This window comes from Dipodomys spectabilis, unplaced genomic scaffold (assembly GCF_019054845.1).
Source record: "Dipodomys spectabilis isolate Male_0828 unplaced genomic scaffold, ASM1905484v1 ptg000001l, whole genome shotgun sequence".
NCBI classification, from domain to species: Eukaryota; Metazoa; Chordata; class Mammalia; order Rodentia; family Heteromyidae; genus Dipodomys; species Dipodomys spectabilis.
This window is the reverse complement of record NW_024870678.1, coordinates 1533289-1560881: the sequence shown is the minus strand read 5'-3', so window position 1 is coordinate 1560881 and position 27593 is coordinate 1533289. Positions and strand designations below refer to the sequence as shown.

At 49.6% G+C, this 27593-nt stretch overlaps 1 protein-coding gene across 1 annotated transcript; it reads left to right on the top strand.

Moving 5' to 3' along the window:
• Nucleotides 1–27593, top strand: Bend3 (BEN domain containing 3). The gene is made up of 4 exons (XM_042696790.1): nucleotides 1–260; nucleotides 13476–13523; nucleotides 14723–14925; nucleotides 24920–27593. The coding sequence occupies exons 2-4, from the start codon at nucleotides 13487–13489 to the stop codon at nucleotides 27161–27163; spliced, it is 2484 nt and encodes an 827-aa protein (XP_042552724.1). The 5' UTR covers nucleotides 1–260; nucleotides 13476–13486; the 3' UTR covers nucleotides 27164–27593.

Genomic DNA, 27593 nt, shown 5'->3' with positions numbered 1-27593 from the left:
TCCACTGCCGCGGGGGCTCCTGTGTCCTTGTGCGGAAATGACACACGGAGTCCCGTCACGTCACGCGAGAGCGCAGCGCACGGACACACACAAAGAGAGGGGAAAATACACGCCGCCCCCAGCAACTCCGCGGGCCGCCCCGGCCAGGTCCCCGGCGCGCGTGGCCCCCCACTCCTGGACCCGCGCCCCCACCCCGCCCGCACGTGGCGCCCCAACTCGGCGCCGACCCGCTCCGCAAAAGTACAGAACTCGTGTTCCAGGTAAGTGGCGGGCGGGCGGGCCGCGCGGCGGCGGCGGCGGCGGCGGGGCGCTGGGACGGGAGGGCGGCCGCACTATCCACGCCGGGTGGGGGCGGGCGCAGGGGAGGGACGCGGGGGGGCCGCCGCAGCCCGCCCGCCCGCCCGCAGGAGCAGCGCCCACCCCGGTGCGGGGCCCGCGCCGCCCGAGCGCGGCGCCCACGGACTCGCCGCGCCCATTGTGCCGCGCGCCCCTTTGTGCCCGCTCGGAACGCCGCGGCTCCATGGCGTTCCGGGGAGCACGCGCGCCGCGCGCCTCGTCGGAGGGGGGAACGCGCAGTGGATCGTTCCGCGCCGCCGCCGCCGCCCGCCCCACTCGCGCCGCGCGCCGGCCTCGCACCCCCGCCGGGCGGCCGCGATGGAGCGGCCGGGGCCGCCGGAGGACTGTGTGGAGCCCGCGGCGGCTCTTGGGTGCCCGAGCTCCGCCGGGCTGCGGCGGGGAGGGACGGCGCCGCGTGTGGAAGGGGGGGGGTGTCAGAGCCGGAGCAGGGGGCGGGGACTTCGGGTCTCCGCCGAGCGGGGAGCGGGGAACGGGAGGCCGGGGAGCCGCCGCTCGGAGGGACGCTACCCCCGGTGTCTGCAAATGGAGCGAGGCAGACTGGCGGCGGCGGCGGCGGCCGGGAGCGGAAAGGTCGGACCCCGCCGCCAGGGGGCGCGGCGCCATCCCGGCGCACCCACGGCGGTGCGTGGTTCCCGCTGCCCCGTAGCTGGAGGCGGGCCCGGCGCTTCGGGTGTGCACCCGGCCTGGCGCAAGGCCTTCCCGGCCGGCCGGCGGGGGAACCGGAGCCCGGGGCGCTCGACGCCCCTCGTGACCGCGCTTGGCGTGAGGTCCCACGCAGACTTGGCGCGCGGACTGGAAGGTGCCGTGCAGGCACAGGCATGGCCCCGAGGTCTTCCGTGCACTTTTCATCTAGTAAACAAGGAGTTGTGAGCGAGGTCCGTGGAGTCGGTCTGATGGCCCGTCTGGAAGGAGTTTGGAAGCGGGCCGGGCAGGCAAGGATGCTGGTTATCTGCAGGGCTTAGGTGAAGCATGTGGGACGCAGTTGCACTTTCTTAAAGAAACTTTTGGAGGTGTTTCTACAAACGTGCCGAGTGGCACGGGGCAGCAGGTCGGGTGAAAGCCGGAGCTGCGGGCAGCCGAGGAACGCGGCGAGCCCGCAGCCGCCTTGTGACGGGGCTGGAGGAGGTGTCTCCGGGCCTGTGTCCCACCTCCGGGGCCCGGTGAGCCTCCCGGAGTCCACGCGAGCCTTCTTCTTCGTCTGGCATTCTCAAGTCTGATAACTTGTAAGGTGCTCATTTAAATAAATGTTTGCTAAGTAAGTCGGGAGAGCCTCTAGGATTGCAAAAGATGGGGTCCGAGGCGCTGTTCTTCCTCCGAATGGGCTCACGCAGGTGTGTACCTGGCGCTCAAATCCACTGGGTCGGGTGGGGCCGAGACGGGGACACACGACAAAACAGCCATTTAGATTTGTCAAGATAGCTGGGCTCTGCCTCTGCCTAGGAAGCTGAGGTCTGAGGATCTCAGTTCAAAGCCAGCCCCGGCAGGAAAGTCCCTGAGACTCTTTATCTCAAGGAACTACTCAGAAAGCCGGAAATGGAACGAGTGGTAGAGCACTAGCCCTGAGCAAAAGAAACTCAGGGACAGCGCCCAGGCCCAGAGTTCAAGCTCCAGGACCCTCTGCCCCCACCCCATCTGTCATAGAAAACCTGTCATCCAACGTGGGCTTTGATGAATCGTATCGTGCTTTGTTTTTTGTTTTTGTCGGTCATGGGGCCTGAACTCTGGGCCTGGGCGCTGTCCCTCAGCTCTTCAGCTCAAGGCTAGCGCTCTACCACTTGAGCCACAGCTCAAGTGGCTGGAGTAGTAGAGCGCTTTTTTCCGGCTTTTTTCATTTTACTTATGTGGTGCTGAGGAATCGAACCCAGGGCCTCAGACATGCAAGGCAAGCGCTCTACCACTGAGTCACCTTCCCAGCCTGGATTCGTTTCTTTATTGAAGAAATATTTAACCAGAAGCAGAAGTGTTCCTCCACCCTCCCCCCCCTTTTTTTGTCACATAACGAGAAGCGAAGCCAGTTAGGACCCGAAGAAAGCGTTCCTTTGTTGTTGTTGGTGGTGGTGGTGGTCATGGGGCTTGAACTCTGGGCCCTGGCGCTGTCCCTCATATCTTCAGCTCAAGGCTAGCGCTCTACTACTCCAGCCATAGCACCACTTCCGGTTTTCTGGTGGTTACTTGCAGAGTGTCTCTGACGTTCCTGCCCAGGCTAGTTTAGAATCAAGATCCTCAGATCTCAGCCTCCTGAGTAAGTAGGATTACTGGCGGGAGCCACTGACACCCATCTCCATTCTTTTTTCTTTGAAACAAGGTCTCACTATGTATCCCAAGCTAGCCTATAATCCTCCTGCTTCAGCCCCATCCCCTCCCCACTCCAGGGCTGGGATTATAGGCATGCAACACCATGCCCCATTTAGGGGTCTCTTGGTAACTAATCATCTCTTACATTGGCTAAGGCGTGGCAGGGTAAGTAATGTTGGGTGCCACCCTCACAAATTTGAGAAATTAATGCTGTGCAGGAATGTCCCAGTTGGCACTTTTTAGAGCTGTCTAGAAATACCACCACAATGAGAATTTAAATACTTTATACAGTGTAAAAACACATGAAGGTTGATGGCTAACCAGTGAAACGAATTTGATGTTCCTGTATAGGAGGTCAGTACTTTCTGTGGCCCTTACTTTTGACATATATGATGTCATCAATAGTAATTATATTGTATTCATTATTGGGTAGCTTATTTGGTGTAATTATTTTGTAGAGTTTCTCTGTGATAGTGGAACTTTATCCACTTAATTGTATTTATAGTTCATCTTTTTTTTTTTTCTTTTTGCTTATGTGGTGCTGAGGAATCGAACCTAGGGCCTCAGGCATGCAAGGCAAGCGCTTTACCACTGAGCCACCTTCCCAGCCCCTTACAGTTCATCTTTTATTTTGGCCAGTCCTAGGGCTTGAACTCATGGACTAGGCACTGTCCCTGAGCTCCTTTTGCTCAAGGCTAGCACTCCACCACTTGAGCCACAGTGCCACTTCTGGCTTTTTCTATTTATGTGGTACTGAAGAATCGAACCCAGAGCTTCATGCGTGCTAGCTACCCACTCTACCACTAAGCCACATTCCCAGCCCTACAGTTCAACTTTTTTTTTTTCAGTTCAACTTTTATAGAACTGTATATACCCAAACAAGATTTTCTGCAGAGAGAGAGAGAATGTGTGTGTGTGTGTGTGTGTGTGTGTGTGTGTGTGTGTGTGTGTGTGTGTATGCATGCGTGTGTGTGCACTCCTGAACTAAGTAGAATTTACTTAGAGTTATATATCTATTTATTTATTGCCCGTCTGGGGGCTTGATCTCAGAGCCTGCGTGCTGTCTCTGAACTTTTGTGCTCAAGGCCAGAGCTCTACCACTTGAGCTACAACTCCACTTCCAGCTTTTTGGTGGTTAATTGGAGATAACAGTGTCATGCCGGGCACCAGTGTTCACGCCTATAATCCTAGCTACTCAGGAGGCTGAGATCTGAGGATTGCTGTTCAAAGCCAGCCTTGGCAGGAAAGTCTGAGAGACTTTTTTGTTGTTGCTGTGAGTCGTGGGGCTTGAACTCTGGGCCTGGGCATTGTTCCTAAGCTCTTCAGCTCAAGGCTAGAGCTCCATGGCTTGAGCCACAGCGCCACTTCTGGTTTTCTAGTGGTTTATTGGAGATGAGTGACACAGACTTTTCCTGCCTGGGCTGGCTTTGAACCGTGATCCTCAGACCTCAGTCTCCTGAGTAACTAGGATTACAGGCGTGAGTCACCGGCACCTGGCAAAAAAATATTTTTGAGACAGACTCTTACTTACATAGTATAGACTGGCCTTACTGTCTGTCCTTCTGTCTCAGCCTTTCAAGTTCTGAATTGTTGAACGATTACACCTGGCTTGAAAACAAAAGTCAAAGTAAAAACACACATACCAAAAACGAGTATTTATGTGCTTTGGGAGGAGCATCAACTTGTTCTCAGTTTCTTTCTCCAGTGTCTCTGAGTATCATGATTTCAGTCCATATTTCATTACTTGTGTCATTCCTGGAAGTAGCTGCTACAGCCCCGCCCAGGCCACGCAGAGAGGCTAGCATCCTGTCTCTAGCAAGTTAAACAAGGCAGGGCTATATTGGCCCTGAGGGGTAATTGCCACTTGGCATGTTAGTCTGAATTTTGTCTAAAAACCAGACTTTGACAAACAGTTACTTTATAACAAAAGTTTTCTCAATAACTCCTTCTGTTTTTATTCTATTTAAAGTTAGTTGTTTTAGTATTTTTGTTTTTGTTCTAGCACTGGGACTTGAATTCAGGGCCTCAAACTCATAGGCTTTTTTTTTTTTTTTTTAGAAGCTAGAAGGTGGCTCAGTGGTAGAGCACTTGCCTTGCATGACAGAGGCCCTGGGTTCGATTCCTCAGCACCACATAAGCAAAAAGAAAAAAGCTGGAAGTGACGTTATGGCTCAAGTGGTAGAGCTCTAATCTTGAGCTGAGGGACAGCGCCCAGGCCCAGAGTTCAGGCCCCACGACCCACGACCGAACCCCCCCCCAAAAAAAAAAAAAAAAAAAGTTGAGTACTAAGTTAGCCACACCTCAGTTTCTAACTTTTTGCTGGTAAATTGGAGATAAGACTCTCACAGACTTTTCTGCCCAGGCTGGCTTCAAACTGATATCTCAGATCTCAACTTTCTGATTAGCTAGGATTATAGGCAATAATTTACCAGTGCCTAGCTAACATAAATTGCTTCATTGAACAAATTATTCTTTTTTTTTTTTTTTTGGTCAGTCATAGGGCTTGAACTTAGGGCCTGGGCACTGCCCCTGAGCTCTTTAACTCAAGACTAACACTCTACCACTTTGAGCCACAGCTCTACTTCCAGTTTTTTTGGTAGTTAATTGGAGATAAGGGCCTCATAGATTTCCCTACCTGGGCTGGCTTTGAACCACAATCCTCAGATCTCAGCCTCCTGAGTAGATTACTAGTGTGAGCCACCAGTACCTGGCTTACAAAGCACACTTATGCAAGGATCTGTTAGTGTATGCAAGGAGCTAGCAAAGTCATTATACACGCAAGCCTGGTGCTCAGTAAGTTACAAGTTATACCAGACTTTGTCCAGAATTTATTAGCTCATGGGTCACAAGATGAAGTCAAGTGAATAGTGAGTCAAGTGAGTAGTTCTTAGGAGCCCTGTACCTCCTAAGAACATGAAAGTTACTCAGTTCCCGGTACAAGCAGGAATGTGCTCTCCTTCCCATACTGGAGACCAAGTGTGAGGAGGTAGTCAAGTCTGCAAGAAGAACCTATTAGTCGAGGGAGATGTGGCATTTAGTCAGATCCAGAAATCACTGGCCAAGAGCTGGACACCAAATTGCAGGTGGGCAGCAGCATCGTGGCTGCGCTTCGCTGCCTTCTGGAGGATGAGGTTATGGCTCTGGCTGAATAAGAGAGGTAGCAACAATTGCAGCTTTAGGAAAACTCGGGAAAATCGTCCTGGTCTTGTGAGGACTGGTATTTTTCAAACTGCATTTGCAGATGTGTCTAAAAATAAAAGCAAATTGCAGACATGTCCTGCAAGGCCCCAGGGCAAGATGCCACTGCTGTGGACGAGGAGCTGAGATCTCCGAGGCTCAGCTGACCTGCGAACCCTCGATGCCACGCCTCAAGAGCCTGTGGCATGGGAACATTCTTCTTGTCCACAGGGAGAGAATTCAGTTGATCCCCTCCCCCACCACCAGTTTGTTTCTTTCACTTGAAGAAAAGTTAATAAACTTTTATAAACCTTTAAGCCATTTTAATTTTGCAGTTCTTTAAAAGATATATCATTAAAATCCACTTAAATTTTTTTTTTTCCTTCAAACTTTATAATAAGTCACACTGAGTGGTGTTTTTCAGGCATTTTCTTTCTCCTTTTTACAACCACGATGAGGTAGATGTGGTCACCTCTGTTGCACAGAAGAAGAAACCAAGGCTGAGATGGAGAGCTAAGCAAGGCATCTGTTAGATGTTCTGAGCTGAAAGCTCTTCATACATGACTATGTTAAAAGCCAGCATTTTATTTATTTAATGTTTTTTGGTTGGTGGTGGAGCTTGAATTCTGGGCCTGGGTGTTGTTCCTCAGCTCTTTGCTCAAGGCTAGTGCTCTACCACTTGAGCCACAGCACCACATCAGTTTTCTGGTGGTTAATTGGAGGTAAGAGTCTCACGGACATTCCTGCCTGGGCTGGCTTAGAACCATGATCCGCATATTTCAGCCTCCTGAGTAGCTAGGATTACAGGCATGAGCCTGACAAAGCCAGCTTTTTTTTTTTTAATTTTTTAAAATTGAGATTAGGTGGGGCTGGGAAGGTGGCTCAGTGGTAGAGCGCTTGCCTTGCATGCCAGAGGCCCTGGGTTCGATTCCTCAGCACCACATAAGCAGAAAGAAAAAAGCCGGAAGTGGTACTGGGGCTCAAGTGGTAGAGTGCTAGCCTTGAGCTGAAGAGCTGAGGGACAGCGCCCAGGCCCAAAGTTCAGGTCCACAACCGGACCCCCCAAAAAAAAAGAAATTGAGATTAGATGATTACACACAAATTTCATAGTAGTTTGGGATAGTGATACTTAAAGTCACATACAAATTTTAACCACGAGGCAAATTATCATTATCATGGCCTATAAATTTTGTGAATTCTATAAGCTTTGATAATACAACTATTTCTTCTATATCAGATGATATATACATTTCTTTCCTTCTGCCTAGTGTAAGCTGCTCCCTCTTCCTCTCATTCCCTCCCTTCTATTGCTACCCTTGAGTTGCTTAGTTCGTTTTCATCAATGTGCAGTGCTGCTGATGGGCCTCTCGTATTTTTTCCCCGTTTCCCTCCGATTCTGTGCCTTCCTCCTAACTTATCTCAGATTGTGCACACGCACGCGCACGCGCGCACACACACACACACACACACACAGACCATATATGAGGTCAAGAGTATGGAGTCATTTAGAAATTATATGACAAATTAAGCAGATGTTCTTTGTTTCTTGAGACCTTTTTACTTTGCCATATCTCCTTGCATTTTGGATTTAACATCCACATACCAGGGAGACCACGTGCCATTTGTCTCTTTGATCTTAAGCCAGCATTTTTTGCCTGACATTCAGAAAGGAATTCTTTTTTTTTTTTTTTTGGTCTGTCCTGGGGCTTGAACTCTGGGCCTGGGCGCTGTCCCTCAGCTCTTCAGCTCAAGGCTAGCACTCTACCACTTGAGCCACAGTGCCATTTCTGGCTTTTTCTGCTTATGTGGTGCTGAGGAATCGAATCCAGGGCCTCATACATGCAAGGCAAACACTCTACCACTGAGCCACCTTCCCAGCCCCAGCAAGGAATTCTTCAAGGGCTGCTGCACATGGTCCCTGCTTTGATCCTCTGAGGGCTCACCTGGCTTCTTGCCCACAGGTGCCATGGAATGGGATGGGGAGCCATTTTGGGACTTGAACTCAGGGCCTGGGTGCTATCCCTTTGCTTTTTCCATACAAAACTGGCACTGTACCACTTGAGCCACACTTCCATTTCCAGCTTTTTGCTGGTTTATTGGACATAGAGTCTCAGACTTTTCTTCTCAGGCTAGCTTCAAACTGATCCTCACATCTCAGCCTCCTGAGTGGCTAGGATTACAAGTGTGAGGTGTTTCATCCTTAAAATGATCTTAGCACATTCCCTTTGTATGTCCCCATTGTTTGGATTCTAGTCACCTTTCTACTCTGAGACTTACATTCTCAAAGGAATCTGGTAGTGAGCAATCCTTCACGTTACAACTGTGGGGGAGGGGTAAGGAACAGTTGTCCCAAGTGGCTTGAGGTCAGGAATGGGATGGGGGTAGTCACAGCTTCTCTGACCTCCACCTTGGGCCCCTGGTGAGTTCCAACCTGGCAGGCCGCTGTATCTGATTCTACTGGACAGAAACCTGAGTCAGTTGGCTGGGATTGAACCTTGAAGTTTCAGGAAACCCAAGTACTTCCCATTTCTGGGCCTGATGCTTGTCCTTTGTGACTTGGGGCAGCCACAAGCTTCTGGCAGCTCTGATTAGCCTCCTGAACTGTCACAAAGGCAGTGTGTCTTCTCTGAAGGGGGCCCTGGGCCATTCTGTGGCCCGTGGGCAGCTCTAGAGAGTGTGTTCCTCTGGAACCAAAGGGCCAGTTACAGAAGGGACAGGGATCCTGTGGGCCAAGGGCTTTGCCAGAAATCACCACACTCTCTGCCCCTGCTTGAGAAGGGTTTCATTTCCCTCCCCACTTCTTAAAGAGAGTTTCCCAGAGTCGGGTCCCTGAATGATTCCATACTTACTCACTTCACAGCTGCCCTTCTAGACTCCTTCCTTTTTTTGCAACCCAGAAAAAGGTTCTTCCTCAGCCTGGGCTCTTCTGCCACAGAGCCACTCTCGGAGCCTGGCCTCTTCTGTACTCATCTCTCTCCATTCCTGGCCCCTGAGACATATCTCCTAATGGGACAGGTTCTCCCTCCTTCCGCCCCCCCACCCCAGTTCTGGGGCTTGAACTCAGGGCCTGGGCACTGTCTCTGAGCTTCTTTTGCTCAAGGCTTGCACTCTACTACTTGATCCACAGCTCCACTTCTGGCTTTTTCTGTGTATGTGGTACTGAGGAATTGAACCCAGGGCTTCATGCTTGCTAGGCAAGCACTCTACCACTAAGCCACATTCCCATCCCTGTATATTTTATTTTCTTAGTGCTGGGGATTAGGCTAGGCCTTATGCATGATAAGCATGTGCAGTGCCACTCTTCTATACTACCAGCCCCCAGCATCAATATTATTATTATTATTATTATTATTTTGTGCTGTTCCTGGGGCTTGAACTCAGGACTTGGGGTACTGTCCTTGTGCTCTTGTGCTCAAGGATAGCACTCTATCACTTGAGCTACAGCTTTACTTCCAGCTTTTTGGTAGTTTATTGGAGATAAGAGTCTTGCAGACTTTGCTGCCCCAACTAGTTTCAACCCTGATCCTCAGATCTCAGGCTCCTGAGTAGTTAGGATTACAAGCATGGTCCACTGGTGCCCAACAATATCTTTATACTTTGTCCTTCAGCTCTTCAGCTCAATGCTAGTGTTCTACCACTTGAGCCACAGCACCACTTCCGGTTTTCTGAGTGGTTTATTGGAGATAAGAATCTCACACACTTTTCCTACCCAGGCTGGCATTGAACGGTGATCCCCAGATCTCAGCCTCCTGAGTAAGCTAGGATTACAGGCATGAGCCACCTGCGCCTGGCCTGGGAGTTATAATTTCTTAAGTCAGGGAATGAGTACAATAGTTTTCCCCTCCTGTCCCTGCCCGCAAGTTGCATAGTTCATTTTTTTAATGTAGTGTATATTAAATACCATAACTGCATTTGTTCACCCTTCCTCCCACCATTTCTGTGCCCCCTAAAAGGAAAACAAAATAACAACAACAACAACATGTTTCCATTTCCTGCAATTCATTGTTGTTATTTTTTTGTTGGTCATGGGGTTTGAACTCAGGGCCTAGGGACTGTCTCTGAGCTCTTAATCAAGGCTATGCCCTTCCACTTTGAGCCACAGCACCACTTCTGGCTTTTGAGTGGTTAATGGGAGGTAAGAGTCTCACAGGGACTTTTCTACCCGGTCTGGTTTCAAACTGTGATCCTTAGATCTCTGCCTCCTGAGTAGCTAGGATTATAGGTGTGAGCCAGTGTGGCCCTGCTTGGAATGTGTTTTGATAAAGTAGTATTTTACATGTTTGGGGAGTTACACTTTTGGGCCCCTCCGTGAAGGGATATGTGTGTGAATATCTAGAGCCCTCTATAGTTATTACCCAGAATATTTTAAATATTTAACACTTAAATGAAGCTTGGTCTGGTGGTAGGTGCCTGTAATCCTAGCACTCAGGAGGCTGACATTTTTGAGGGTTGCAGAAAAGCCCCTGAGACTCTTATCTCCAGTTAACCCGCAAAAAGCCTAAATGGAGGTTGGCTCTAGTAGTAGCCTTGAGGGAAAAAGCCAAGTGAGAGAGCTCAAGGCCTTGAGTTCAAGTCTCAGTACAGACATGCAAAGCCAGACTTGCATGATCACATCAAAGATTTGGAAATAGAGGAAAATCCAATTGGAAGTAATGAACATTTTGGCATATTGCCTTCCAGTTGCTTTATGGCATTTTTTAATTACATAGTTGAGATATCCCCAGTCAACTTTGAAGGATGTTATTATTGATGGGGTAGCCTGAACAATTGAGTTTGAATCTCTACACATAATTTGATGCTCAGCTCTTTCAGAAGTCTGTTGAGAAAACATGTAGAAGTTGACTTCCTAGCTTTTTTTTTTTTTTTTTTTTTGTCGGTCATGGGGCCTGAACTCTGGGCCTGGGCGCTGTCCCTCAGCTCTTCAGCTCAAGGCTAGCGCTCTACCACTTGAGCCACAGCTTTTTCTGCTTATGTGGTGCTGAGGAATTGAACCCAGGGCCTCATGCATGCAAGGCAAGCGCTCTACCACTGAGCCACCTTCCCAGCTCCTAGCTTTGTATAATGGGAAAAAACCAAGTGATTAAAGGTCCCGCTATTTCAAGTCCGGTTGGGTTTGTCAGTAATTAGTAATGGCTATGCGCTTTCCACACCATGCTTCCCACCCTCACAAGTTGGCCCGAGTGTCTTTTATTTATTTTTTTAAATTATGATCAAGTAGTTAAACAAAAGGGTTGCAATTCTAGGATCTGATTATAGATACAATGCATCTTGGTCAGTGTCACCCTTTCCATCATTCTCCTTTCCCCGCCCATCCCTCCCTTCAAGTTAGTAGTTCACACATAGTGTACACTGGCTGGTGGCTCACACCCTTAATCCTAGCTACTCAGGAGTCTGAGATCTAAAGATCAGAGGTTCAAAGTCAGGCTGGGCAGGAAAGTCCATAAGACTCTTTATCTCCAGTTAATCAAGAAAACTGAAAGTAGCACCAGCAGCTCAAAGTGGTAGAATGCTTGCCTTGAGCAAAAAGAGCTCAGGGATAGTGCCCAAGTCCCTGAGTTCAATCTCCACAACCACCACTACCACCACTAAAAACCCAAGAAGATGAACGTGGAGTAAAAAGATCTCAGGACAGTGGCCAGGCCCTGAGTTTAAGCTCCACAACCCACAAAACAACAAACAAAAAATAAAACCAGAAGTGGAGCTGTGGCTTAAAGTGGTAAAGTGCTAGTTAGCCTTGAGCAAAAGAGCTCAGGGACAGCTCAGGACAGGTCCTGAGTTCAAGACCTACACCAAGTTAAAAAAAAAAAAAAAAAAAGAGGGGGGTTGGGAAGGTGGCTCAGTGGTAGAGCGCTTGCCTTGCATGCATGAGGCCCTGGGTTCAATTCCTTAGCACCACATAAGCAAAAAGCCGGAAGTGGCGCTGTGGCTCAAGTGGTAGAGCACTAGCCTTGAGGTAAAGAGCTGAGGGACAGCGCCCAGGCCCAGAGTTCAGGCCCCATGACCGGACCCCCCTACCCCCCCTCCCCAAAAAAAGAAGAACCCGGGCGCCAGTGGCTCACACCTGTAATTCTAGCTACTCAAGAAGCTGAGGTCTGAGGATCACGGTTCAAAACCAGCCAGGCAGGAAAGTTCATGAGACTCTTATCTCCAATAAACCACTAGAAAACTAGAAGTGGTACGGTAGAGCGCTCGCCTTGAGCTGAAGAGTTGAGGGACAGCGCCCAAGCCCAGAGTTCAAGCCCCATGACCGACCAAAAAAAAAGAAAGAGAAGAAAATTTCCAAGCTTTGGGGACTAGCTATGAGTTGTAATTTTTACAGAAACCCCCGAGTTCTTGCCAGTAAACTTGGGCTTCTGACCACCCTTTCCTTCCTGCTGCTTATTTATGCCCTGCCGTTTCCCCACCCTCTACTCCTGAAGTACTTCCCAGGGTTCCTTCTCGTCTCATACCCTGGGACTTTCTGTGTTCTCATGTTCTAGTTCCATGCTGATCCTGCAGGAGGAGAGGACCACTTCCCTACCCCATTGGCCCCCACAGCTGTCTATCACACCACACTGCAGGCCCCAGGGGAATCTCCACAAGTTCTTTACCTTCCTGAGCCTCCATCCACCTCTGTAAGACTCTGAGGCCTCTCCTAGAATGTACTGGAATGCTTGTATCTGATTGTACCTTATGCTATTGATGGACATGTTCATGGAATTTTGGGAACTCCAAAGGCTTAATAGTACTTCCATGTCAGTTCCCCCCTGTCTGGAAAGAGAACTGCCGCCTCCTGCTTCCTGATCACTCCTGCCTGGTTTGTCGTAGAGCGCTCTGAAAGCCTTCGCTGCACCACCACAGTGCCTCTCCCTCCTCGTTGGTTACCAAGAAGACTAGTGCAGCCATGTAATTTTAAATTTCCCTCCCTCCTTCCTTCCTTCCTTCCTCCCTCCTTCCTTCCTTCCTTCCTTCCGTCCCTTGTCAAAACAAAACATGGTACTGGAGTTTGAATTTAGGGCCTCATGCTTACCAGGCAGGCCAACTTGAACCATGCTGCTGGCCCTTTTTCACTCTGTTTTTTTAAGGTAAGGTCAGCCTGGGCTGTCATCCTTTTGTTTATTTCTGCATCCTGCCATAGCTTGGATGACAGGTGTATATACTTTTCTGTTGGACTGGGATCCTGAAAACATTGTGCCCAGCTTGGCCTCAAACTGTAGTCTTCCAGATTTCAGGCTCCTGAGTAGCTAGGATTATAGGTGTGAGCACCACACCAGGCCACATTTAAAATTTCTATTAATTTTAATGAAGTATTTTATGTACCCCAGTAAGTCCTAAAGGATATAATATTCATGTGTGATTAATCTAGAACATTTCTCACAGAGCTGCCTTGCCTTGCTAGGTCTGAATCTGGTATGTTTTCCTCTCACATCTCCACTTGGGCTGGCCATATTCTGAATCGTGAGAAGTCTTGTAGCCTTCTCGGGGGAGAGGGGGCCCAGCTTGGCTCCTAAGTCTGTGTGAGACATGAGGGCCTGTCCCTCCACCATGCTGTTGCTCATCACCTTTTACCTTTGCTTCGAAGCTCCATGCCAGGCTGGGCTTAGGGAATGTTGAGAACATTAAATAATTCATGCAATAAACAAAACTTTGTCTTTATCTTTTCATAGTGGAATAGAAGATGAACTCAACTGATTTCAGTGAAGATGTAGATGAAGGTAAAATATATTTTTAATATTTTTGAATAGGTCAAAAAGTCACACAGTTCAAAATATTTTAAAGTTATATAATGAAAAGTCCTCTCCCCAGCCAGGTGCCGGTGGCTGATGCTTATAATCCTAGCTACTCAGGAGGCTGGAATCTAAGGACCATGGTTCAAAGCCAGCCCAGGCAGGAAAGTCCATGAGACTCATCTCCAGTTAATCACAGAAAAAACAGGAAGTAGCACTGTGGCTCAAGTGGTAGAGTACTAGCCTTAAGTAAATGAAGCCCAGGGACATCGCCCTGGCCCACTTTTATGTTTTGCTGGTTTTAGGGCTTGAACTTAGGGCCTGGGCTCTATCCCTGAGCCTCTTTGTGCTCAAGCTGGCGTTCTACCATTTGAGCCACAGTGCTTCTGGCTTTTTCTATTTATGTGGTACTGAGGAGTCAAACCCAGGGCTTCGTGCTAGGCAAGCATTCTACCACTAAGCTACATTCCCAGCCAGCTTTTTTTTTCTTAAGTTGCAGTTGAACTTTTTTTGTTCTTGTTAAAAGCATCATATGTATTTCAGTTGTGGGGCTTGAACTCAGGGGCTGAGCACTGTCCCTGAGCCTCTTTGTGCTCATCGCTAGCACTCTTCCACTTGAGCCACAGTACCACTTCTGGTTTTTAAGTGGTTAATTGGAGATAAGAGTCTCACTAGGAACTTTTCTGCCCAAGCTGGCTTCTAACCATGATCTTTAGATCTCAGCCTCCTGAGTAGCTAGGATTACAGGTGTGAGCCACAGGCACCCAGCACATCATATGTATTTTTTCAGAGTTACTTGCTTCTTTGTGATCGTACTGGGGTTTGAACTCAGGGCCTCACACTTTGCTTAGCTGTACTATACCACCTAGCCAGCTTTTTGCTGGATATCTTAGAGATGGAGCATTGTGGGCTTTTCTGCCTAGACTAGTTTGGAACAGTAATCCTCCAGATCTCAGCTTTCTGAGAAGCTAGGAAATACTTAATTATTTACCTTACCATGTCTCTCCAAAAGAGACATTCAGAACTCATTCTGAATGACACTAGCAGCACTAGTGTCCTAAGATAAAGATCACATCATTGGAAAGCACAGGATTATTGTGATTAGGGCAGCCCTAGTTGCTCAGGGAACCCTGGTTTTCCAGGTGGGCCTGACTCTCCTGCTCAGCTCTATTTTGTCTCTGTTACAGTTTTAAAAAATAACATTGTGAAGGTGGAAACAGAGGCTGAAGATGCAGCATTGGACTGCTCGTTGAATTCCAGGATTTCTGAGAAAAACCCTCTGGACAGTGTCTTCATTGCCCTCCATGACTCCGGCAAGAGAAGGCAACTGGGCAGTGATGGCCACCCAGACGCGGTGCCCAGCGTGAAGAGGAGGCGGCTGATACCTGAGGTGAGGGCCTAGACCCTTCACTCTGTTTGGGCTCTAAGCTACCCTGATCCAAGGCTAAATCTCTTGACTAATAAGGCATCTGTGCAACTGACAATTCCTTGGGCTTGAGAAGAGTTTCATATATGGTCTTCCATCTCGGCTGCAGTGTCTAGAAAGTAGATTTTTTTTTTTCCCCAGTCCTGGGGCTTGAACTGATGGCCTTGGTACTATACCTGAGGTTTTTTGTTTTTGTTTTTGTTTTTCCCCTCAAGACTAGTGCTCTACCACTTGAGCCACAGGCTTTTTGCTGCTTAATTGGAGAGCAGAGTTTCATGGACTTTTCTGCCTGGGCTGGTTTTGAACTGTGATCCTCAGGTCTCAGCCTTCTGAGTAGCTAGGATTACAGGAGTGAGCCAGTATCCGGCTTCTCTATTCTTTCAATACATTTTTGTTTTTTTTGTTTTTTTTTGAGTCCAGTTGTGGGGCCTGAACTCTGGGCCTGGGCACTCTTCCTCAGCTCTTCAGCTCAAGGCTAGCGCTCTACCACTTGAGCCACAGCGTCACTTCCGGCTTTTTTCTTTTTGCTTATGTGGTGCTGAGGAATGGAACCCAGGGCCTCATGCATGCAAGGCAAGCGCTCTACCACTGAGCCACCTTCCCAGCCCATAGATATATATTTTTTTCAATACATTTTTGTTGTCACAATGTGATGGTGAAGAAGGAAGTTTCTTCTTTAGCAGAAAGGAAAAGAGAAAGTTGCTATGGATTATGTTGTAGCTGAATCCTTCAGTAGCGCATAGCCATTCAGAACAGATCTCACAGTAGGCTAGAAGTCTAGTATGTTTATGGTTGAGCAGTTGTCTTGGGTGTCACATGAAGGCTGGTGGGAATCGAGATGAGGTAACCTTGAACTTGGAAATTTGGGCACTGCAATGTTTGGAGAAGAATGAGCAAAAATGCCTTTGAGTATTTCTAATGTGACTTGTCTGAGCTTCATATACTAAAGTGGCACTGAAAATGTTTTTCAGTGGGTTGGATGCAGAAGACATTCGATCTACTCCAACTCCTTTAGGTTGGGGAATAGAAAAATATATGTTGAGTCCTGACTTTGGGTAAGGATTCTTTGTTTTATGTTTTGTGCTCATCCTGAGGCTTAAACTCAGGGTCTTGGCCCTGTCTTGAGCTCTTTTGCTCCAGACTAGCGCTCTACAAGTTGAGCCACAGCTCTACTACCAGCTTTTTGATGGTTAATTGGAAATAAGAATATTACAGACTTTCCTGTCTTGAGATCCTCAGATCTTGGGCTCGTGAGTAACTAGGCCAGGGCTGGCTTTGAACTGGAATCCTCAGAGCTCAGCCTCCCTGGTAGCTAAGATTACAGGTGTGAGTTACTGGCACCTGACTATTTGAATGTTTTATCACTTTGTTAAATATTATTTGGTGTATGTAAGGGAATGTCCCTATCCTCCTTTCTATTCTATAAAAATAATGTAAGTATAAACTTACTTTTTGAAATTCTTTGAACTGCTTGTAGAAAGTTTTCATGTGAATTTAATGCAGTATTTTCTTTTCAAAGTTTATGTAAGTCAGCTGGGTACTGGTGGCTCACATCTGTAATCCTAGTTACTCAGGAGGCTGAGATTTGAGGATCTCTTTTCAAAGCTAACCCAGGCAGGAAAGTCCGTGAGACTCTTATCTACAGTTAACCACTCAAAAACCAGAAGTGGTACTGTGGCTTAAAGTGGTAGAGCACTAGCCTTGAGCTGATGAGCTCAGGGACAGCACCCAGGCCCAGAGTTCAAGCTCCACAACTGAACAAAAAAAAGTTAAACTCATTGTGTTAGTAAGTCAATACTTTCCCAACTCTATGAAGTTGTAAATAGCTCATCGATTTTATGAAATTATAGTATATATTTATATTCTCATATAGTCCCAGTCTTGGTTTGGATGGAATTGTCTTTTGTCTTTCTCCCTGAGTTTTCTTTGCAATGTTCTTTTGAGAGCTCACAGTACCTAGACTTTGAACTCATGATCTCCTGTGTCCAGTTTCTAAGTGTAGGGATTACTGACATGAGCCAGCCACCATGCGAAATTGCCTGTTTTCTGAACCTGCTGTGTGTGATGGCAGGGAATATGCAGGTTTCTTAGCATTTGCCCTCTGTACTGAGTCACAAGGAACCTGGAGCCTGGAAAGAGTTGTCATCAAAGAATGGAAGATCAGGGGCTGGGAAGGTGGCTCAGGGGTAGAGTGTTACTTGCATACATGAGGCCCTGGGTTGGATTCCCCAGCACCACATAAGCAGAAAATGCTGGAAGTGGCGCTATGGCTCAAGTAGTAGAATGCTCGCCTTGAACTGAAGAGCTGAGGGACAGCACCCAGGCCCAGAGTTCAGGCCCCACGACCGACAAAAAAAAAAAAGAAAGAAAAAGAATGGAAGATCAGATTTTAGCAGTTATCAAGGTAGGGGTGAAACTCAATCTTGGCCTCAATCCCCAGCACCTCAGAAAATAGAAAACAAAGGCAGTTTTTAGCTCCAGTCTACAAGTAGCAGCCTGCTCCATATTTTACTTGGTTTAATCCATGTAACAAGCCAGAGAGGAAGGAGTTAGTGAGCCAACTCCGGCATGCAAGCCGGGCAGCCTTGCTCCTGGTGTGTGGAGTCAGGAGGGAAGCCCAGCTTTCTGCTCTCTGTCACTTCGTTCATTCCCCATGTGTGGCAAATGTCAAATGTTGCTGAGAAGATACTAGTGGATTGCCCCACTCACCGCTCGGGCTTCTTATGGAATCACTGAGCTTGCCCATGGGAAGAGTCTGGCCTGGGGCCCACCCTTCACAAATGGTTTGCCTTCCCAGAACCCACTTTGACTCGCATTCCCATGTCCAGTGTTCAGCCCCCTCCTCCACATCCTTCAGAGCCAGGCCACTGTGCGAGTTCTGAGGGAGGCTGCTGGATGCCATCCTGGACACCTCTAGCCGAGCCCCTCCCATAGACCACCTTTGTCCTTGCCTTCCACTTCAGGAAGAGAGAGCAGAATGGGGGTCAGGAGGGTTCGGATGGTAACTTCAGTGCTAAAGGTATGTCATGTACAAACTGCAATCAGTGCTGATGTGTCTTAGGAGTGATATCTAGGAAAATACTGTAAGAAAAATAAACCCTCCCTGGAAAAGTCTAATGTAGGACTATAACTAATGTAAGCTAATATAAAAAATAAAAGGACAGCCGGGCGCTGGTGGCTCACGCCTGTAATCCTAGCTACTCAGGAGGCTGAGATCCTTTTTTTTTTTTTTTTTTGGGGGGGGGGGGGGGGTCCGGTCGTAGGGCCTGAACTCTGGGCCTGGGCGCTGTCCCTCAGCTCTTCAGCTCAAGGCTAGTGCTCTACCACTTGAGCCACAGCGCCACTTCCAGCTTTTTTTCTTTTTGCTTATGTGGTGCTGGGGAATCGAACCCTGGGCCTCAGGCATGCAAGGCAAGCACTCTACCACTAAGCCACCTTCCCAGCTCCTAAGAAGGCTGAGATCTGAGGATCGCAGTTCAAAGCCAGCCCAGGCAGGAAAGTCTGTGAGACTCTTATCTCCAATAAACCACTAGAAAACTGGAAGTGGCGCTGTGGCTCAAGTGGTAGAGCGCTCGCCTTCAGCTGAAGAGCGCAGGGATAGCGCCCAAGCCCAGAGTTCAAGCCCAAGACCGACCAAAAAAAGACTCAACTTGGCACCTTCACTAAAGGGCTGCAGACCCAGCAAGCATAGCCGATGTGGGAAGTGAGTACCCGAGTTTTTATTGGTAATTGTGTTTCCTTCACAATTGTGATCGTGATACTCAGAGCTGTATGCCAGGCAGAGAATCCAGGTTTGCTCTGCTGGGTTGCTTGTGGGTTTTTTTGTTTTTGTTTTTTTTTTTTGGTCAGTGGTGGGTCTTGAACTCTGGGCCTGGGCACTGTCGCTGAGCTCTTCAGCTCAAGGCTAGCACTCTTACCACTTGAGCCACAGCACCACTTCTGGTTTTCTGATAGTTAATTGGAAATAAGAGTCTCAGACTTTCTTGCTCGGACTGGCTTTGAACTGTGATCTTCAGATCTCAACCTCCTGAGTAGCTAGGATTATGGGTGTGAGCCACCAGCACCCAGTGGTTGGTTTGTTTTGATTCTACAACATCATCGAGGTGGGATAACAGACATGCTATCTCACTCCTGCAATGCAGATCTATCTAAGCATCTGTGGGACAAGCCAGGGGGCTGTAAGGGGCAGAGAGGTGCTGGGCCTTTTCCCAGCTAGGAGACTCAGAGAAGTTCACATTCCAAGCCTGTTCCATTCTGGACCAGATGCACTTAATTACTGTGCTAGTGCCCCTGAGGGCTGCTTAAGTTTGTCAGGGGCCTCGTGCACTACTATTTTGTTGTCTCTTCTGTTCTCTTCGCCTTTCATTGTAGTTGCTGTCTCACCAAGTTCTTGCTTTTGGGGGTTCCTTAGCACTTTTTTTTTTTGTTGGTCGTGGGCTTGAACTCTGGGCCTGGGCGCTGTCCCTCAGCTCTTCAGCTCAAGGCTAGTGCTCTACCGCTTGAGCCACAGCGCCACTTCCGGTTTTCTAGTTGTTTTAATGGAGATAAGAGTCTCACAGACTTTTCTGCCCGGGCTGGCTTTGAACCGTGATCCTCAGAGCTCAGCCTCTTGAGTAGCTAGGATTACTGGCGTGAGTCACCAGCGCCCGGCTCCTTAGCACATTTTTAATCCTCACCACTTGCTGTTGGCAGCAGAGGGGTGGCCTGAGAAGAAGGCCATAAGAGAAGAAACCATGTCTCATTCCTCTGTGCCCAGGACCTTGCTCAATGTCTGGGCACTGGGAATAGTTTTTTCCTAGGACTGGGGGCAGATAACTCTTCCAGACATCTTATTGGGTAGCTCTAGTCACTGACAAGGAGAAAGAAAAGGAAGATTGTGTTGAAAGTGGGAAATTGTTTTGAAATGGAAAATTCAAGATTCTCCCCGGAAGGTGGTGGCAGCCCCTCGCTGCTGTTGCGCGTGGCCTGCCCTTGAGGTAACATTCATTCTCCACTCTTCCGCTTCTCAAAGGCATGCTGCTTTCTTGGTGTTCCACTTTGCTGACTGTCTGGGCACCATTTAGTCACTCCTTGAACTGCGTTCAATGACAGCTCTTGGTTCTGGAGGCCTGACAGAGATGTCTGATACTTAGAACATCTCTGTTGTGGTCCAGACTCTAGGATGAGACTGGCAAGGAGGCCTGGATCCTTCCTTGATGATCTGCTTACCCCTGACTAGATCACAGCATCAGCCTCTCTTCATTCCACCCCATTTTCCAGCTGAGAAATTGGGGTATTCCTTGGTGAGTCTACAGGTGTTCAATCAAGATCTAAGCGAGCTGCTGGCATTGCAGAGCTGAGCTGTGCCGCAGAGTCCCCATATGGTTGGAAGAGGAGCCTCGGAGAATTGGGAACAGTGTCAACCAGATACCTGGTGCCAAGTAGCCCAGATTTAAAGATTTCTTGATACTCCTAGACAGCTGAGCTGAGATTTTATCATTGGCAGCGAGTGCAGCCAGCCCATCGTCGCCTTGGCAGCGTTTGTGGAATGAATCAGAGCTCTGAGCTGACAGGACGTCAGTGTGGGGATGTGGAAGAAGCTGTTCTCTGGGGCTTGTGTTGTTTGGATGTTGGGTTGTGTAGTAGAGGTTTCTGGGGGTGGGAAACGTTGCCCTCTACTGTTTTCCAGCTTTTGTTCAAGCTGTAGAGTCAGAGTTTCTGTTGACAGCAATGCTCCTAACATGCCTTGGAAATGGAATATTTTGTGTTAAGAAGGCTGACAGCTGCCAAAGCCATTTCTAGTTGCCTCTCCTGCCTCTGTGGGATGTGCTCAGTGCAGTTGTTAGTATTCGGTCAGTTCCCTTGTAACTTTTCCCTATACTTATGTGTGTGCGCACGCGCGTGCGCGTGCGCTGCTACTAGGGCTTGAACTTGGGACCTGGGTGCTATCCTTTAGCTTTTTTGATCAAGGCTGGTGCTGTACACAGCCAACTCAGAACACATACTCTTGCTGCAGAGTATGTGACTTACTGTACAAATTCTACTTTAAATACCAAAGGGACTGCTTTTAAGGGTCCTTTTCTAAAATAGCTTTTCTAAAATAGCTCCTAAGGTGGTTAAGTATTGGTAAAGCCTCATAGTAATCCCATGATCCCTGGCACCTTCAGCATTATTTTGAAGTAATACAACTGTAGGGTGGAGAAATTGCTAAGAGGAGAATGCATTGTGCGGCATGAGCCAGTGAGGCGTTGTGAGTTTGTTAGGGCAGTTCTGGCAGCAGGATCACAGGTCTGAGCCCACCTCCCAGAGCAGTGCAGCTGCTCCGCCGTGGGATACCTGCACAGTCTAGGTACATAGACGCTAAGATGGAAATAAGGCAAGATGTGCCAGAATTTATTTACTTTGTTCAGCATGCTCTGCTTTGAGTTCTGTTTCTTTTTTTTTTTCTTCTTTTTGATTTTTTACTTCTTTCCTTCTCTCTTTTTTTCTTACAGTGATAATGACCAGTGGACCATTTTGTCTTCTAGTAACCTATAGTTCAAAGCACATTGCATTAGGGGGTCAAGGTTTTCTGTTCTGCCCACTCCTCTTCCTGTTTCTCAGGGTATGTGTGTGTGTGTGTGTGTGTGTGTGTGTGTGTGTGTGTGAGAGAGAGAGAGAGAGAGAGAGAGAGAGAGAGAGAGAGAGGAGGGGGGAGGGAGGGAGAAACAGAAAGAGCGCATATATACCCAGGTGTGGAAGAAGCATCCCAAGCTGCACTTGGTTCTTGTTCCAGTCCTGTCTCTGTTTACCTGAGGCATACACATATCAGTGGAAGCAAAGGCTTTGAGCTTCAAGCCTCCATGTTCCCCCGATGCTGCCAGTGCTCACTAATTAGCCTGACTACTTAATAAACCTTACCAAAATATATTCCAGTATGGTTTCTGTGTCAAATTCAACTTGTCAAAAACAGGTTTATCAGGGTATAACTGAAATACCGTGACGAGTACAATTTAAAGTACACACATCGATGAGCTTTGATGTGTGTATCAATCATCAGTTATTTATAGATTAACTACTAAAGCTCTCACATCCCTTTCCCCCGCGTATCCTCTTGGCCATCCCCAGGCTACTCTAACTGTTTTCTTTACTATAGTTATATTTACGTAATGTAGAATTTTATACATATCCTATGGCATGGCTTCTTCACAAGGGGCATGCTGAGGATCAAACTCTGTGGCTTGTACATGCTAGGAAAGTGCTCCACCACTAAGCCCCAGCACCAGCCTTGGTTTTTGTGATCCTCTTGTGGCTTCTTTCACTCAGCATAGTTATTTTTGCAATCTGTCACCTATGACTTTTTTTTTTGCCAGTCCTGGGGTTTGTATTCAGGACCCGGGTACTGTCCCTGAGCTTCTTTGTGCTCAAGGTTAGCACTCTACCACTTGAGCCACAGCGCCCCTTCTGGCTTTTTCTGTTTATGTGGTATTGAGGAATCAAACCCAGGGCTTTCATGCATGCTAGGCAAGCACTCTACCACGAAGTCACTTTTCCAGGCCTGACTCTTTTTTTTTTTTTTTTTAATTTCTGAGTACAATCATATTGCATGAATTTAATAATTTATATTATTTATTTTGATAAAAGCTTCATTCTTTCCAGTTTGGAGCTATTTGCAAATATGGCCTCCATAAACACTTGTGTGCACAGTCTTCTGTTGTGCTTGGTAAATAAAATCTGAGACACAACATAACTACATCATATGGTCCATGTATATTTTTAAAGACATTTTGCAAAACTGTGTCCCAAAGTGTTTGCCCCATTTTGCATTGCCTCCAGCAGGGTGTGTGAGTCTTGTTTCTCGGGCATCAGTGTTGTCTGTCTTTGTGGTTACACTCATCCTGGTGAGAGTGATGTGGCTTTAATTTGCATGAAACTACTACTGAGCATCTTATTTATATGTTTATATTTTCCCTCTTCCAGTCCCCTTGCCTGAGTGTTGTCTCTTAGCTTTTCTGCTCAAGGCTGGTGCTCTACCACTTGAGCCATATCTCTACTTCTGGCTTTTTATTAGTTAGTTGGAGATAAGAGTCGCATGGACTTTCCTGCCCAGGCTAGGTTGGCTTTGAACCATTCCTTTTTTTGTTGTTGGTTGTGGGGCTTAAACTCAGGGCCTAGGCACTGCCCCTGAGGTTTTTGCTCAAGGCTGGCATTCTATTGCTTTAAGCCACGGCACTACCAGTTTTCTAGTTGGAGATAAGAATCTTAAGGGGACTTTTCTGCCTGGGCTGGTATGAAACTGTGATCCTTAGATTTCAGCCTCCTGAGTACCTAGGAATACAGGCATAAGCTACCGGTGCCTGGCAAGTACATTTCTTTTTGGACAATGTCTCCTCTTCCCTTCAGATTAAGTCTATGGTCCATTTTAAGTTAATTTTGTATAAAGTGTAAAGTTTGGACTATAACTGATACTCGTTTTGCATATAGATAGGCTGTTCAGAATCACTTAAAACTATCCTTATTCACAAAAATTGATTTTGAAGTTTGTGTGTTTTTTTTTTTTTTTTGGTCCGGTCGTGGGGCCTGAACTCTGGGCCTGGGCGCTGTCCCTCAGCTCTTTAGCTCAAGGCTAGCACTCTACCACGAGCCACAGCGCCACTTCCGGCTTTTTTTCTTATGTGGTGCTGAGGAACCAAACCCAGGGCCTCGAGCATGCAAGGCAAGTGCTCTACCACTGAGCCACCTTCCCAGCCCCAAGTTTGTGTTTTTTTGTTTATTTTGTGATACTGGGCATTGAACTTGCACATGTAAGCATTCACTAACTTGCACATGTAAGCATTCACTCTACCCAGCCTTCTCTACCAAATGGTTCTGAACTTCTGTCACACATCACCTGTCCTCCATATACAGAGAAATTAAATCTATTAAACCATACAGTAGAGTGATGGTAATCTTAGATATTTAGGAAGCTGAAATATAAGGATCCGTGTTTGAAGCCAGCCCAGACAGTCAAATGCAAGACTTTTATCTCTAGTTAAGCTAGCCAAAAGCCAGAAGTAGAGGTGCAGATCACCTGGTAAAAACTCTAACCTTAAGCCATAGAGCTAAGAGAGAGCTGGAGGCCCTGAGTCTAAGCCGGAGTAGTAGTCGGTGCACCTCCCCCCCTCCCCGCGGAGTCTGCCGAGGGGTTAAGAAAAGCTGTGCAAGCTCTGGTTCCCAGGTGATGATGGGGCTTGGCTTCACACGCAGAAGCTTTGAAGGGTAGCTTGAGCCTCCAAGAATGGACTTCTGGGTTGTCATCTTGGGTAAATTGAGAAGGTAAAGTTTCATTCTCTCCCAGAACCTTGGTCTAAGGAGGTTTGGAGCATTTTGGCTAAGGAAGGCTGCTGACTCAGCAAGGAGACAGACCTATAAGCCCCAGAAGCCCCGTGGCTTACAGAATGTCACAGTGCACAAGCTGTGGTGCTCTGGGCCAGCCCATTTCTGACTTGAGGTAAGAGTGAGTCTGGGCAGCACAGAGTCGGCAGCAGACCCTAGTTCTGTGCATGGCCCGGTGCACTGTAGAGAAATCTTCCCCATAGGCCTCCCCGCTGTCCCAGAGGCACGGAAACTGAAACGACCCTCTGGCTGTCTTCGGGGGCTTCTAGAGACAGGAGTGAGCTGACCTGCCCATGGCCAGCAGCCACAGGCCCCATGTGTTTCTGTGGCCTCTCTCCTGTCATTGGACCAGTACTTCTTTGGCCTTGTCAGCATCTGTGCCCTACCTCCTGCCAGGCTGTGGTGCAGGAAGTCCAGCCATGGTGTTCTCTAGGAAGGTGTGCCTTCTGGGTCCAGCTGGGGCCCTTCCTTGGGGTTTGGCACCATGATGCGCATGCGTATTAGTGATCCATTCCTGGGTGTTTGGGATGAGGGAAGCACCGACCCTGGGCGGGGCCTGGACCTCAGCATATTAGCGTAGTTAAGTCCGCGCAGCCACTAACGCTGGGGGCACGTTGTTTTGCAGGCTCTCCTGGCGGGCATGCAGACCCGGGAGAGCAGCTCGCCCTGCCAGAGCAACGGAGAGCAAGCTGCCAGGAGCAGGAGCAGCGCCGCTGCGTGGCCCGGCGAGGAGGAGCCCTGCAACGATGCCACCGCCCCTTCCTACAAGAAGCCCCTGTACAGCATCTCTCACAAGATCATGGAGAAGAAGAACCCCCCCACGGCGGACCTGCTCAGCACCTACGAGCTCTTGGAGAAGGCCAACTCCAGCAGCAGCCCCTCCCCGCTGCGGCTGCCCAGCGAGGCCCCCAAGCGGGATGGTGGAGGTTCGGGGGCGGCCGCGGATGGCGAGCCCAACATCTACTTCCTCATCCAGAAGATGTTCTACATGCTCAACACGCTCACGTCCAACATGTCCCAGCTGCACAGCAAGGTGGACCTGCTCTCCCTGGAGGTGAGCCGCATCAAGAAGCAGGTGAGCCCCACCGAGCTGGTGGCCAAATTCCAGCCACCCCCCGAGTACCAGCTCACCGCCGCCGAGCTCAAGCAGATCGTGGACCAGAGCCTGTCGGGGGGCGACCTGGCCTGCCGCCTGCTGGTGCAGCTCTTCCCGGAGCTCTTCAGCGACGTGGACTTCTCCCGGGGCTGCAGCGCCTGCGGCTTTGCCACCAAGCGGAAGCTGGAGTCGCTGCACCTGCAGCTGATCCGCAACTACGTGGAAGTGTACTACCCGTCGGTGAAGGACACGGCCGTGTGGCAGGCCGAGTGCCTGCCGCAGCTCAACGACTTCTTCAGCCGCTTCTGGGCCCAGCGGGAGATGGAGGACAGCAAGCCCAGCGGCCAGGTCCCCAACTTCTTTGAAGTGGAACAGGTGGACGGCGGCCACTTCCTGGACAACAAGGACCAGGAGGAGGCCCTGTCTCTGGACCGCAGCAGCACCATCGCCTCCGACCACGTGGTGGACACGCAGGACCTCACGGAATTCCTGGACGAAGTGTCCTCCCCGGGAGAGTTTGCCGTGTTCCTCCTGCACCGGCTCTTCCCGGAGCTCTTTGACCACCGCAAGCTGGGCGAGCAGTACAGCTGCTACGGGGAGGGCGGCAAGCAGGAGCTGGACCCGCAGCGGCTGCAGATCATCCGCAACTACACGGAGATCTACTTCCCCGACATGCAGGAAGAGGAGGCCTGGCGGCAGCAGTGCGCCCAGCGCCTCAACGACGAGCTGGAGGGGCTGGGGCTGGAGGCGGGCAGCGACGGCGACGCCGCCAGAGACGACTGCTACGACTCCTTCGGCCTGCCCGACATCTCCGTGGTCAAGGTGGAGGACAGCTTCGAGGGCGAGCGACCCGGACGGCGCTCCAAGAAGATCTGGCTGGTGCCCATCGACTTCGACAAGCTGGACATCCCGCAGCCGGACTTCGAGGTGCCGGGTGCCGACTGCCTGCTGAGCAAGGAGCAGCTGCGCAGCATCTACGAGAGCAGCCTGTCCATCGGCAACTTCGCCTCCCGCCTCCTGGTGCACCTGTTCCCCGAGCTCTTCACCCACGAGAACCTGCGCAAGCAGTACAACTGCAGCGGCTCCCTGGGCAAGAAGCAGCTGGACCCCACCCGCATCAAGCTGATCCGCCACTACGTGCAGCTGCTCTATCCGCGGGCCAAGAACGACCGCGTGTGGACGCTGGAGTTCGTGGGCAAGCTGGACGAGCGCTGCCGCCGGCGCGACACGGAGCAGCGGCGCTCCTACCAGCAGCAGCGCAAGGTGCACGTGCCGGGCCCCGAGGGCGCCGACCTGGCCGGATATCCGGTCAAGCCCGAGAAGTTCCGGGAGGAGTTCGAGGGGCCCCCGCTGCCCCCGGAAAGGAGCAGCAAAGACTTCTGTAAGATCCCCCTGGAGGAGCTGGTGGTGCCCTCGCCCGACTTCCCCGTGCCTTCCCCCTACCTGCTGTCCGACAAGGAGGTGCGCGAGATCGTGCAGCAGAGCCTCTCCGTGGGCAACTTCGCCGCCCGCCTCCTGGTCAGGCTCTTCCCCGAACTCTTCACCGCCGAGAACCTGCGGCTGCAGTACAACCATTCCGGAGCCTGCAACAAGAAGCAGCTGGACCCCACGCGGCTGCGCCTCATCCGCCACTACGTGGAGGCCGTCTACCCCGTGGAGAAGATGGAGGAGGTGTGGCATTACGAATGTATCCCCAGCATCGACGAGCGGTGTCGCCGCCCCAACCGGAAAAAGTGCGACATCCTCAAGAAGGCCAAGAAAGTCGAGAAGTGACCGGCCCCGGGGAGGGGCTGCCCAGAGACGTGGGGCCCTGGAGGCTGAGCCTGGGCGCCCTGGGGGACTGGAGTGTCACTTTGGAGCACACGCATGGCATCCCCGGGCAGGCACCTTATGTCAGTGGGGAGTGGCTTCCTCCATTTGCACACCTAAACACCCACCCAACCACAAGAAAGAAGCCTTGAGTTTGGTCTCTTGTATTCTTTGTGCTGTGTTCCCTGGGTGGCGCAGGCCGGGTTGGGGGCGGGGGGGATGTCAAGCTGTGAGCAGAGGGCCCGGTCCAGTGGCGGCCTCTCCTCTGGCCTGGCCAGCCCTCGCCAGTTCTCACACTTCAGAAGGCAAACCAGGCAACCTGTTCCTCCTTCCATTTTTGCATCTTCCATTTTTTACTCCTCCCTTTAAAAAAAAAAATACGTGAAACCCTTAA